General features: G+C 37.9%; 3 protein-coding genes across 3 annotated transcripts; all 3 read right to left on the reverse strand.

Annotated features, from left to right (window-relative positions):
• On the reverse strand, positions 1–6,468 carry LOC145238190 (uncharacterized). Its single transcript, XM_080101275.1, has 13 exons — positions 6,408–6,468; positions 6,310–6,343; positions 6,067–6,161; positions 5,861–5,997; positions 5,214–5,448; positions 5,016–5,149; positions 4,497–4,741; positions 3,938–4,029; positions 1,997–2,026; positions 1,647–1,839; positions 1,122–1,244; positions 923–1,066; positions 1–336 (listed from the first exon to the last, which is right to left on the reverse strand). Exons 1-13 carry the CDS (start codon positions 6,448–6,450, stop codon positions 207–209), a joined length of 1,635 nt encoding a protein of 544 aa, XP_079957401.1. The 5' UTR covers positions 6,451–6,468; the 3' UTR covers positions 1–206.
• A 56-nt stretch (positions 6,469–6,524) lies between these two features.
• On the reverse strand, positions 6,525–7,975 carry LOC145238191 (ER membrane protein complex subunit 2-like). Its single transcript, XM_080101276.1, has one exon. It carries the CDS (start codon positions 7,897–7,899, stop codon positions 6,979–6,981), a length of 921 nt encoding a protein of 306 aa, XP_079957402.1. The 5' UTR covers positions 7,900–7,975; the 3' UTR covers positions 6,525–6,978.
• Positions 7,976–8,945: 970 nt separating this feature from the next.
• LOC145237950 (carbohydrate sulfotransferase 14-like) lies at positions 8,946–10,117 on the reverse strand. The gene has a single exon (XM_080100954.1). The coding sequence runs from the start codon at positions 10,072–10,074 to the stop codon at positions 9,172–9,174; it is 903 nt and encodes a 300-aa protein (XP_079957080.1). The 5' UTR covers positions 10,075–10,117; the 3' UTR covers positions 8,946–9,171.
• Positions 10,118–13,418: the final 3,301 nt, after the last annotated feature.

Here is a 13,418-nt window from a genome sequence, read left to right on the forward strand (position 1 = left end):
TACAGTAGAAACATTTATTGGTTGCGGATAAAGGCCAACGAGTTTCCCACTACATTTTCGGGGGACAAGCCATTGGAAAAGACACGCAGTCATTCGTTTGAATAACATAATAGTGGGAAGAATGGCAGTAAATTACACGAAAACGCTTCTGCACATTTCCTAGGGGGACAATCGAGTAGACATTGTTGGTTGTTCCAACTGTCAGGTCATGCTTTTTGTTCTTCTGGTGCGGCGTTTTCTTCCTCCGGAGCAGCGTCGCCTTTCTCTTTGTCATGTTTGTACTTCTTCGACTTTTTGTGTTTGCTGCTGTGTCGACTGTCATCCTCCTCGTGTTTTCTATACAGGTATACTTAAATTGAATCAGTGGTTCCCAACATGTGTTAGGCGCAGCTTTCTGCTATACTTATTTAAGTCAGATCATAAAATGCAACTTAACTGACCCAATTGATCAGCCCTGGTTTGGGGCAAAACTATTGTCTTTGACATTCGTTTGGAATTGAAAACCTTGCTGGTTTTAGTTATATACTGTTCTAGTCAAGTAGAACAGGCTTATATCTTAGTCTACCATTGAAACAGGGTTTAGGTTGTACACAGTGGTGGGATTCAAATTTTTTGTCATCAGATTCTATCACAACAGTCATATTTTTCAGCCGGTTCTGTTACAAAAAGTCCATTGACAGTAACTAGTAATGCTAACCAGTTTGCCGATCTCATAAAATTTCGTAAGACGGTTCTATAGAACCGGTGCGAACTGGCTGAATCCCACCACTGGTTGTACACAGCGATAGAAAAGTCGCCCAGCATATGGTTGAGAATCACTGATTCAAATGAACATGACTTCGTTTAAATGATCATATTTTGATCCTAAGTTTATCATAGTCACGATTCGACCCAAAAAGTAACTGTTTAATAATAGCTTTACCTCCTGGATGACTTGTGTCGCGACGGGCTTTCATCACGCCGCCTTCGACTCTCTCGATCCCGGTCGCGGTCCCGTTCCCGATCTCTGTCACGGTCACGATCTCTACCTCGGTCACGGTCCCGGTCGCGATCATAATCCCTACTCCTAAAACAGTAATTGCATCGTAATGCGAACTATAGTGGATCAGCAATCATGTTACCTATCCCTATGGTCGTCTCGGTAATCCGATCTTCTCCCGTATCTGTCGCGATCGCGGTCGTAGTCCCTGCGCGATCCGCGGTACCTCCCTTCCTCGTCGCTGGGATAATTTCCGTCCGATTGTCTAGGCATTTTAAATGAAAACAAGGATTACGCTACGCCATGAACCACTGTGACAAAAATTGCACACAAATTGTCTTCAAAATCTGAAAGCACGTTTTATGCTTTTAGAGTTTTAAAGTTATTTCGTGGAGATATTCTACAGTACACCAAGACTGTGGGAGGGGTCAAGCAGCTGCCCTATTTAATTTATATTTGCGATCAACTGAGTGGTACATGTAAATTTTGTGGCTTCCAAGAGCCAGTCGAATCACCAACATGGCTGCCTGTTGTACATGACAATTTAAACGAGTTTAATCCTGATAAATTTTTATCACATAGCATTTTTGATGAAGTACATAAAATTGGCTGTAGCATGTCTTAAACATGAATGTCAGTTAAGTGTAGCTAGTTGTTAGATATAAACCTGTGCTGGGAGTCTGATCTGTTTCGATGCATGGGGTCATCACTATCATCTGGATTGAAAAATGGTTGTTGGGGTTGTCCCGCATTAGGAACCATGTAGGTACCAGGGGGTCGTAGAAAGGCTCCACCACTTACAGGGGGAAGTTGAATAAATTCTGTCCCAGGAGGTCTAATGCTTGGGGGTAAGATTCCACCTAGATTTTTACAAAAGAATTGAATTATATTTAAATATATATTAAAGGCAAAAAAAGCTATTGACAAAAGGGATAATAAAAACATAATTTGTACTTAAACTAATGCAATTTACACAATATTAGCTTGTTTAATTGTAAAACTCTTTCAGGCTCTCACCTGGTGGTGGAAATCCAGGCATAGGTAGACCTAAAGAAAAAATAAATATATTTTCAAATTTATGCCATGGTAAGTAGCAACCAGTATCAATCTTCTTTTTACAAAAAAACTCCAGTCTCCAGTCAGTCAATGCACAATTATAAATCGATAACCAGAAATTTTCTAGCAAAGCATAGGCTCAAGTGACTGCTGGGTTATAAGTCACATGGACTAGTATCAGCTTTTCACAACCAATCAATTATATCAGGGGTGCAAAAATGCGGTCGCACGGTCGCGCCGCGCGACCAATAAACTTGCGTGCGCGACCGCAGTTTGTAGTCACAATTAAAGGTGGTCTATATTTTTTTAATTAATTCTCAGAAATATTTTTAGAATAATAGTAAAGTACTGACGAAGTGGCACAATTAGCGGAAAAATAGAGAGTAGGCAACGATCTACCAATATTGTTTTCGCAAAAAACACGCTTGAGTCAAGCCGCGACCGAATTACGTGAGTAGCTTATTTTATGAGGCACTATCGCGAAGCTACGGTAACTGTGTAAAAGGTGCAATCACCAATTGACATGACGTGACTGTCATCAGTTGAAGTAGTGATTTCCGCACACGTTTTTACAACCTAAAAAGAACATTTACTTTTCACTCTAATAATAAGCATTCTTACACATTGGGCGCGAATGTGATGCTAATCGTCGTGGGTATGGTGCACACGTGTCTCAAAAAGAATTTGCAACGCACATGCACTCAACAACACGTCACTCACGCCGCGCAAACATTTTCAACGGATTGTAGCTATTAGATTTGAAACGACGCAATATTTTGGCAAAAAAAGTTTGCCACAAAAAAAGCTGAGGTCATAATTTCAAATCTTCGTATGATGCGTCGTATAACACAAATCAATACATGTTGTTGTATTTAGGGTTAGCCCGATAATACAGAATTACCTGATACTATGTGTAGCATCGCTACTCATTCGATACTTATGTGGCATCGGAACAAATACCGATACATTTATACACGAGTAAAACGTGCTTTAGTCTGCTATTTGTGCGACTAAGTTTGCAAACAGTCACTTCACACAGACTTTTGACTCAGTTGCCATTGTAACGCAATCTCTGCGTCAAGTTTGGACGTTTGCTGTTTGTATCTGAGAACATGTAAGACGAGCCGAAAGACCGATTTGCCGAATCAGGGTTAAAAACTGGATATCGGGCAAGCCCCAATTCCAAAACCTATGCCAATAGGCTATGCAGTGATGTTATCGAAGCACAATGCTCCACAACCTGCCGCCGTATGCGTACTCGGGAGACGAATTAGTGCGGCCACGAAACTGTATGTGGAAGTATATGTGTTGGCTGTAACGCGTTGATTTAAACTTAATTTTAGGCTATAAAACTGGTATAAATAGATTATTCGGGGCTACTAGGGTGATCTCGGTAGCAATACGTGATAGATTTTTTGGTACGCTATTGTGTGCAAACAATGTCAAATGTCAGGCAACAAACAACTTAACAATTTAGATAGTGGCGTCATTAACAATTGAAACAAATCTTTAAGCTTTTCAGTTCAATCTATGGATTAGGCATAAACTTTCAGGTCCAAGCAAATGGGATACTGTGAAATAAATCAAAATTCTTCAAATCACTAGATTATAAACAATTTGAGTCATTTGGTGGCCGTTTGTAAATAGGAACCTGCGATACGGCTATTAGTGGCGAAATGGTCGTACATTAAGTGGAAAAAGACACATACACAAAAACGTATGCGCTACTAAATTTTTTTGCGCGCTACCAGATTCCGAAAAAATTTTTGCACCCCTGAATTATATAATCCTAATTGCATTGTGATTAAAATTTGGGACATTGATTCAATTTTGCATCAGTGTTTTCTTAGTTTAGAAAACAGGGAAAGAGTTATTTAACTAACATCCAGTACCAGTACTTACCCAGTATGGAGGGTGGAGGTTTGGTAGGATCAAAGTGTATAGGTGGAGGAGGACCATTTACTGCAGGTGGAGGAACTGTGAAAAGTGATGACCTGAGCGGTAAAAACAGGTGTTAGTTTTAGAACAAAACAGAAACCATTTAATAAAAACACAGGGATCAAATTTTTTTATAGGTGTATTTTACTCATATTTGTTACAAAGCCCTAACAACCAGTAGTCCACCAAGTTATTCGAAAGTATTGGCAGCAAACTTTGTGATTGAACCTAGTGATGTACCCCCTTGACCGAATATTCATCCACAAGGTCTTTGATTTGCCACAGCAAAAAAACATTACAGCCATTGATTTGATACAGCAAAAAAATCGATTGGAATTAGTTTAGGCCGAAACCCTGAGACCGATACATCACCAAAAGAGAATATGGTCTTACTTGACTCTGTTAATTAACAAAGCATCTGCATATCAGGGAGTAAAACTATTTTACTCTCCATCCTATGATCCCTATTTAATCAATGAATGGATCCCACTAAATTTAAGGTAATCACACATGCAGTACATACGATGTTGGAGCAGCTACTGGTGGAATAGAAGCAGCCGGTGCAGATGTTGTAGTTGGTGTACTATTTAGAGTGGCAGACTGATTTAACTTCAGTTGATTTAACATGTCTTCCTTTCTACGTGTTACTTGAAGTGTGGATATTGTTCGAACAGTGTTATCATACTGGGTAATCACTGGTGATGACAGGATACTTTTCGATTTGTCAAATTTTGACAAAATGTTTGTCAGTGCGGTTGAAACTCTAGCCTGAAATATTATTGCATGTCTTAATATCAGGGCATGACAAAATCGCAAGGGTTTAGTTTATCTAGGAATTATTAACAAATAGTCAGGAACAAAGTCACTTATTGTGTGTCACAGAGTAACATCAAGGAAAGCGCTCAGGAGATTGTCTTGGCTTATTATTCCATCCATATGGGAATACAATTTTAACATTTTTTTATATTTTAACATTTAACATTTGTTTATAAAACAACCATTATTTTTGAACACACTTAAGACAGCAATAGCACAAACTTACACTTGGTGTTGACATAAGGGACTGACTTGAAAAAGCAGATGTGTCACCATCACGCAACCTCTTTTGTTTGTCACAATAAAATTTCCATGTAACTTCATTGAAGCCATAATTGAAATAATCAGAAATGTCAGCACCTACGCAAGAAAGGTATGATGTTGCATAATCGTAATGCATATAGATCTTAAATGTCAAGTTTACCTGGCTTTCTCCAAGGTTTATCTTCTAATGAGTCCAAATTAACATCCATTACTGCCTGTCCATTAATGTTGCCTGGTGCAGTAAGATCTATTCCTTTGCCAACAGAGGTCTTTTGTGTACCAACAACTTGTACAGGGTTGCGATAATAGCTTCTGTTACCAGAACCTTGTCCCGGCAAGTTGCCGGCAGACTCATTGTTGCCAGATGATCCTGGTATGATGGCACCGATAGTTACCTATTAGAATATGATAATTTTTCATCCTATACTTCAGCCCCTAAAGATGGGAACTTTGAAACGGTATATCAAACAAGCCTTAGACCAGTGGTCAGCAACCGCCGGGCCACAGCCTAGTGCCTGTCCGGGAGGAGTTTGTTATCGGGTCATATACTTTTTTATATGGGTTGAAGATTACATCATTTGAAATGTTTTGCCCAAGCATCCGGTGGAAGATAAACTAAATTTTGCATTTTTATTGCTGAATATTTGTAGCTTTTTGAAGGCAGGCCTGTGATAAAAATTTCAGGTTCAAAACCGGCCCGCAGTGCAAAAAAAGGTTGCCGACCCCTGCCTTAGACATTGCTTAAAACTGATTAAGGATATAGGAAATTTTGTAAGTTGTGCAGTTTTTAAACTGATCATAACTTACTTGGACATCATCATCTGAATCAGAGTCATCGTCTATTTTAATAACTTTGTCTACTGCAGGTGCTGCAACCTCTTCCTTTTTCTCATCATTCTTTTCTTCATTTTCATTTGTTTCCATTGGCGAAGTTTCAGATGTACCTTCAAAAAAGATTTTCAACAGTGCAATGCCTTTACATTATTACTCAACAAATTAATATTATATTTTACCATTGGTAATGGGCTGTTCTGTGCTTTCCGCTGTTGTTTCCTCAGGCTTGTCAGATGATTCCTCTTGAGGTTTTGCATCATCAGTGACAGTTTTTCTGGAAATGTGTCAGACATTTTCTTACACATAGCCTTAAATCTGTACAGCAAACTAAACAGACACTCCTTTTTGAAAAAAAATACAGTAAATCCAGCAAGTAACTGCATTAGCAAACATTTGATATTGTATAAATGTGCTGCACTTACTCTGTTACTGAATTGTCTTTGTTTTCCTCTTTTTCTGAAAATCCAAAATAGAATTTTAAAAAATTAAACTGAAAATCATCCTTTTTTTCCATAGTTACCTTCATTTCCATACAACCAATCCTCTTCATCCGCCTCTGCCATGATCAAATTTAGCAAGTATATTTACTGTGTGATTCAGTACCGGTTTGGTGTAAATAAGCATTCATCAAAATATCCTAAACAGATAACAATCATGTTTCAATCGCGAGACAAAAAATTTGTCAACTTCAACAATAAATATACTTTTTCCAATGTAACAAGCCTTAGGGTGTAAAAGACTTTGCATCAACAAAAAATAAGCACAAAATTACGATAGCAAAAATAAAAGGTGATTAGTAAATAGAACTGTTTTTAGTTGTCCATTACAAAACAAATGCAAGAAAATAGTTTTGGTTAAAGTAGATATTCTTTCGAACATATGTTCATTTCATGTTAGTAATTATGTATGGTTTGCAATTACGGGAAGATAGCATTTCTACTAGTTTTCAACATTGATAAATAGCAGTGCATGCACAAAATGGCAAAGTCTTACAAATGGTGTCATGTAAAAACAACATTGCACTTAATTTCAAGTCCAAAAAATCTCAATGTACTTCCATCATTTTGAGAGATTTATTTGATGAGATCATGTTAAGAAGAGGCATCACTTAAGCTTATCTGACCCAACATTTGACTGACACTTGCTGTAAGCTGAGGAAGATCACTTTCTGGGGTTATTTTTGGCAAGAACTTGGTTTCATCCACAGTACCACCTTCTGACCAGACATTTTTGTACTTAGATAAAACCATCTTTCCAGCCCAATTAGCATATTGCTTGCTATTCCGAGCTTTGGTGTCACCTCTGGATTGGGTGGAGCTACCAGATGTCAGCATCAAGCCATACAATGCTCTAATGTTGGTGTTACTGCTCAGTTTAACAGCTTGAGCAAAGTATCTTCTTGCAGTCTCAAGATTTTCCTGACCGCCTATAGTGTACATGATTTCTGCGTATCTTTGGTGGTATAGATGATTAAAAGCATTGCTTAAAATAAGTTCTTCAACACAAAATGCAGCTTTTTTATAGTCCATTTCTTTTACATACAAATCTGCAAGTTCCATCCAGGCTTCCTGGTCGGCCATGAATGATTGCAAGTAAATTGTTAAATGCTTTATTGCAAGCGATGTGTAACCTTGTGACTTAAATACAGCTATTTTGCGCTTTCTAATTGCAGCATCTGTTTGATCTAGTTTTTCAAGCTCATCATAAACGTTCAAAGCATCATCAAATCTTCCTTCTGCCTCCATACCCATGGCATCCAGTTTCATGACCCTTGAACTTTTTGGAAATTTTTCTTTCAGCTTGTCCAAACACAAGTTGGCGAGGTCAAATCTTCCTGTGTCTAGTGAGGCAATAAACACTTGTTCACACACAAGCCACAGTTCATCTTGCAGTTTTGACGAATAATCTCGAACTAATCTTTCACCCAATTCAACAACTTGTTCACTGTCCCGTACTGACATTCCCCTCCATTCCCTTAGTGTATCACTTGCTTCATCCCAAGTCATATCCATTTTTAATGTTTTACCAAATTTACCAAATACTAAAACAGAATTCAAGATGTCTAGAAAGTATACTCTTATAAGAAAGCTTTCTATGTAGAAAAAACGTTTTCAATAATTAAACATAAAACGTTACTTTAACATCTAATCTAAACATATATTTGGTAAAAACATGTATAGGAAAATCAGTTTAAAAGTGAAAAAAGTCTTTACTGTGCACAGTTTGTCACGAGAAATACTTCCAAACTTCAAAAAACGGAAAATCAACACCTAATAATTACGATCACTGTTACTCGTGCGCAAATGCCGCAAAAATAAAATTAAAACTGATGAGGGAAAATTAAAGTTACGGAAACTAAAAATGAGTCAAATTACCGGTAATAAAAACTGACTTACATTTTTCGACATGTAAAAAGAAATCGTAAATTTACAATTAAAAGTAATAAGTTCAGGTAATTCTATGGTACAAATGTTTGGATTTGTAAGTGCCACAGCCTTTGCACGTCAGTGAAAAGTGCGATTCAGAAAATACAAGAAAACGCGTTTAAAATACCACGTTTGATTGTCAATTTTTGGTACAGTGTCAATTTTTAATTTGTTTATTTGTCTGCTTGCCCAAAAGCGCCCTAGTTTCTAGTGGTACGGCACTGCGTTACGATATTGCAGCTTCGCAATTTACTTGGCTGAAAGTGTCCAACTGAAATGTTTATAGCTGTTTGCCACCTAATTCAACCCAGAAGCGATTGTACTAAAGGCAACTATTTAATTTTACAAATCTCTTAACTTTGCCTGTAACGGTTGGTGACGGCATTGCTTCATGTTTCTGCGTTCGCGGTGGGTTGATCGGTACGCTACGTTCGAGTGTTTGACATTTGGTAAGGTGATACAATGCGCCTTTCGCAGCAGGGTACGTGGTTTGGGCTCAGTGCAATTTACTGTACTGCTATCTACGTTAAGAGCAGTAGTTAAACGTTTTGTGGACCTACGCTTAACATTTAACCACAAAACTATAGGCCCACAAGTAATTTCAGATTTCAATCGCATTATTTGCATGAAAAACGTTTATTATCTAGATAAAAAAGTGATGCATTGATTTCAGCAAACAAAATTCGCGTCATTATAGTCACCACACAACAAAACCGTTTAACTGGCAACTTTCCAAGCTCGTTTGCACGGCCATGTCACAGAATATCAAAGAAAAAAAGCTATTGTACAAAAATTGATATCTTGGTGCAATAAATGAAAATTAATTATTTTAAAAATTGGAAAACGTACATAAAGGCGTTAATATAAACCCAATGCTTCAAGAGTATCGGGATCAAAACCGTAACCAAACAAGGCAAAATCAAAAAAATAAATGTCCATTAACTTAAGAATCGTTTCCTTCTTGACGTCCTTAAAGTAAGACCGAATAATATCAATAGAATCTTTTGCCTTCGTAGCGTCATATTGGGGTCCTTTTCCAACCCAAGGAAGCTCAGCAACACCAAGCTTATCCATAACCCATTTTGAGTCCAGTGTGGTTGTCTCTTGTTTTATAACGACGTTAAATGGATAGAAGCAGGGCTTACATAGATCGGTCATTGGCAAAAAGTGGTAATCTAAGTTATCGTAGTTATCCCCATAAGCTGCGAGATAGTTTGCAAAATCTACAAAGGTCATAACGTGTTTTTCGTCCCTATCGCTAGTAAACTCTTGCATATGAGGATAGCCTTCTAGGAGAAAGCCAGCATATGGAGTACCCCTAGTAAGCTTTTGATTCCAGCCAGATATCAGCTTTCCAAAGGGATGGCGTACGGCAATGGCACGTACCGCATCTTTGTTGTTTAAAAGCTGTTTTCCTGTTTCAAGTGAAAGATCTTGAGACATTTGGTAGTTTTTCTGTCTGTCCTGCCATCCCATTCTGCGATTTGCAGACGCGGGGTCGCGCATGTCACGAACTAGCTTGTGCCAGCTAGTACTGCTACATTTTGGTAAAACGCAGAGCAGAAAGTTCTTCTCCAAGGTAAGAACAAAGTTGTCGTTTCTTATCCACGTAGATCGATAACGTTCGACTTCCGCTAAAGACCACTCTGCGTTTTTAAGACCAATCTCGCACACTTCATCTAGCCGTTTTTTTCGTTGACTGAACCTTTCATCCGCTTTGGTTCCATTTGAACGGGCAAGTATTGAGCTGTTTGCTGACATGATCAGTCCAACGCTTTCGGCTCGATATGAAGATTCGTACCACGTAACACCTTAAAACGGGGAAAAATTTGATGGATTTGTTTTCGATTAATTAATTACATAGTACAGTATTAAAAAAACATATATTTACCGTCGTTTAATCGTTTATTTTGACATATTTATGTGGAACTCACTTTGACCCAACCCAAAACTGACTTGCATTTTCATATCTAACTTATATAAAACTAATGTCACAAGGTAAAAAAAACATGTGGTTTGTTTCCACAGGCAAATGCAGAAAGGACAACTGAGTTCTAAATCGGCCAGAAAGTTTGTATAATTGTGGCACAAATGGTCGCATATATAATGCCTACCCCAAATTAAGCTCACTTTCCAGAAAACGGCCCGAACCCCACCCAACTTATTCAACACTAAAAGGGTCAATACGCCAAATTAGTATTATACTTTTACTATAAAGAGTGAAAGTTACCTGAAATAAAGCTGCTTCCATTGCTAACTTGGTTGTAATAAATAGCCAGGCAGGCGAAAAAAAGAAGAAGAGATAAAGCTAAGAAGAACCTCGGCCAAGCAACTTTTCGTAACATTCTGCTTAGTCTTAAAAACAGGACCCTTTAACAAACATCTGTATCTTACAGTGGTTAAATCTAATCAGACAATGACATGCCCCGACCCAGCAGATAGTTAATGATTGGCCTGTTTGCCACACAGACCGATACAGAATGTTTGCGCTGCTGCGAGGCAACAGAATAGTTTCGCTACCATTTACGACGCGATGCCATGTTGATTCGGGTTTGCCAAATGACAAATATTAAATACCTATTTAGCCTACATTTAATATCATCTATACGTGGGTCTGGTTCTACAAATAGGAATTTAATTGGCCATCTAGTGTCAATTAACAACATAAAACATTTTATTTTACCTTTACTATCATGGTTAATTAAGATCGAGAGCAAATAAAGCCTCGAAGCAACGTACAAATGTTTCGCAGCCAAAAATACTATAGCCCAACATGGTCATAGCAGAACTGCCACTCCTTGGGATTTTTCCCAAGATCTTGGGATTTCACTGCAGAACTTCTTGGAAAAACTTTTCAATCCTTGGGATTTTTTATATTAACCATTGAACACGTTTAAGGTCACTTATTACTTAAAAATCATCGTTTTGCGATTTACGAAACAATGTTTCGTCAATTTAGTGTTCGAAGCCGTGCTAGTTGATTGAAATTCCCTGTCAAAACTAGTAAGTCAGGCCAGTAGGCTACTACCGATTTTTGATGTATCATGTGCCAGTAAAAAAGGTACACAGTCAATATTTTTTCTTTTGTATTTTGCTGGTATTTCTTAGCGTCTTTTAAAAGTTACGTGATGGCTGGTAACTGCATGGTGTAACTGTAAAAATTATGTTGCCTGCGCCAGCTAGGATTTTGTATTTGCCATTGTTTGCAAACAACAAACCATGGTTATCTTGGGATTTTCGGTGGGTGAACCTTGGGATATCTTAAAATTCTCAGTGGCAGCCCTGGGTCATACTACTGCCTGAAGAGGTAAAAGTACGAGAGTAGAAAAAACTTATGAGGACATGGAGGGTGCGCTTTTAGTTTTTCTATTTGATAATAATTTCGATGTCAAGATAGGCTAAGCGAGAACAGCAGAAATAGTGGTTTGTAGATATTTAACCAAGAGGTCCGCAACATTTTTTGATAAATTCCCTGCCTAAATGATGAAAACATTTCCATTCCTCACGACTTAATATAACTTTTACGACTCTAAATTAGGTGGCTTTTCTGTATGTTTATGTTCTTTGATAATAGTTTTTTTTACATTCAACAGATAAACCTTTTATACCTATGTTTGAGAGGGTGGCATATAATTACTAAAATGCTTCTAGATTCAGAAACGAATGGGTCTCCAAACATGTGTGTATCGCAAGTAGCAACAGTATTAACACGATGCATGCGATTATGTTTAGATTCTGTAGGACAGGTTGAATTCTGTTCACTATAATTTAACATTTTCATTGCACATTTACTACGGACACTTACAAGTTTTTTTTTCATTTCAACGTAAGAAGCCAGCATGTTTGTGACACCGATGCATCAAATCGTTCTTACTGTATTGCGCAATACGTTTATGCGGACCTTCAGCAACACCTTCCCGTGTTGTTAGGATAACAACCCTGAATGCGGCCTCTACCTCGGTTTTGGTATCACGTGTGTACGTTTAACACAGTGGTTCTCAAACTTTTTTATTGCGACGCCTCTGGAGAAGTTTTCAGGACTTGCGACGCACCAGCAAATAAAAGTTAATGAGGAAACTTATTATTAAAGTTGTGTTTATAGATACAACAACAAAAAGCCACGAAACAGAACTATTCTGCGACGCCCTTGGCAAATTGAAACGACGCACCAGGGCGTCGCGACGCACAGTTTGAGAACTACTGGTTTAACACATTAAATATATTTTAAGGGTGTTCCCGCAATATATATAACAACACGGCAAGGGGTTGCTGAATATATTGATATATTATGGGAGTGAGTGTGACAAATAGAAAAAAATCATCTAAAAGTCTCAAAAACTGCTCTAAAATGGGGGCTTGCTGTGTCGCAATCAACAGTGTATGAAGTTTTTTTAATTTGACATTTTGGGGCTGTCAAACTTTGCGATAACTAACTTCAGGCTGATAGGTTTGAATCACACTTTCTTGATCAAATGCATGAAACTAAACTATGTCAGGCAGAATTTTTTAAAAAACTAGAAGGATGGTTAAGCACATTTTGTCGTTGCATTTACACTATAACCTATTTTAAAACATAAATATATTTCCCATGCTTATTTTGTATTGTCCCATATTAGTCATCGTCTTTTTTAACCTTAGTTGTTTCTGCAGGCAGAAACTCATGGGTCCCCACACATGTAAGTTAAAAATAGTGCATTTCAAGAGATAACCATAGTCCACATGCTCCCCAAATTTTAGCTAATTCCGACACTGTTTTATAAACTTACCCATTTTAGGGGGCTAGTAGGGTAACTAATGAGGTTTGACACTAAACTAAAAAAATATGAAACCTCAATGACTCAATCAATAGTACTGCAAAATTCAGCCCAATCTGCCATGTTTAAAATTTCGACCACTAGAGGTGTTTTGAGCAACAACCGTTAATGCTTCTGAAGTCATTGGGCTGTTAACAACCCACTAACTGCCATGGCGCAAAAACCTCCACCAAGCAACCCACCAACGAGTAACATACAACTTGTTGCCTTTGTAACACTATTGCACCACAGAATTCTTTCATTTGTGGTGCCCAGTAATATACAATACGTTTTACACTTTGGGGGCTTGTG

This window comes from Phallusia mammillata, chromosome 7 (assembly GCF_965637545.1).
Source record: "Phallusia mammillata chromosome 7, kaPhaMamm4.hap1.1, whole genome shotgun sequence".
Taxonomy (NCBI): Eukaryota; Metazoa; Chordata; class Ascidiacea; order Phlebobranchia; family Ascidiidae; genus Phallusia; species Phallusia mammillata.

Bases quoted from the DNA above. Each gene is read 5' to 3' on its own strand.
- LOC145238190 (XM_080101275.1), bottom strand. From the start codon at position 6,450: ATGGCAGAGGCGGATGAAGAGGATTGGTTGTATGGAAATGAAG. The intron at 6,162-6,309 runs GTAAGTGCAGCA...ACACATTTCCAG, and splicing joins AAAGACAATTCAGTAACAGA to AAAAACTGTCACTGATGATG. The intron at 5,449-5,860 runs GTAAGTTATGAT...ATATTCTAATAG, and splicing joins ATTCAGATGATGATGTCCAA to GTAACTATCGGTGCCATCAT.
- LOC145238191 (XM_080101276.1), bottom strand. From the start codon at position 7,899: ATGGATATGACTTGGGATGAAGCAAGTGATACACTAAGGGAATGGAGG.
- LOC145237950 (XM_080100954.1), bottom strand. From the start codon at position 10,074: ATGTCAGCAAACAGCTCAATACTTGCCCGTTCAAATGGAACCAAAGCG.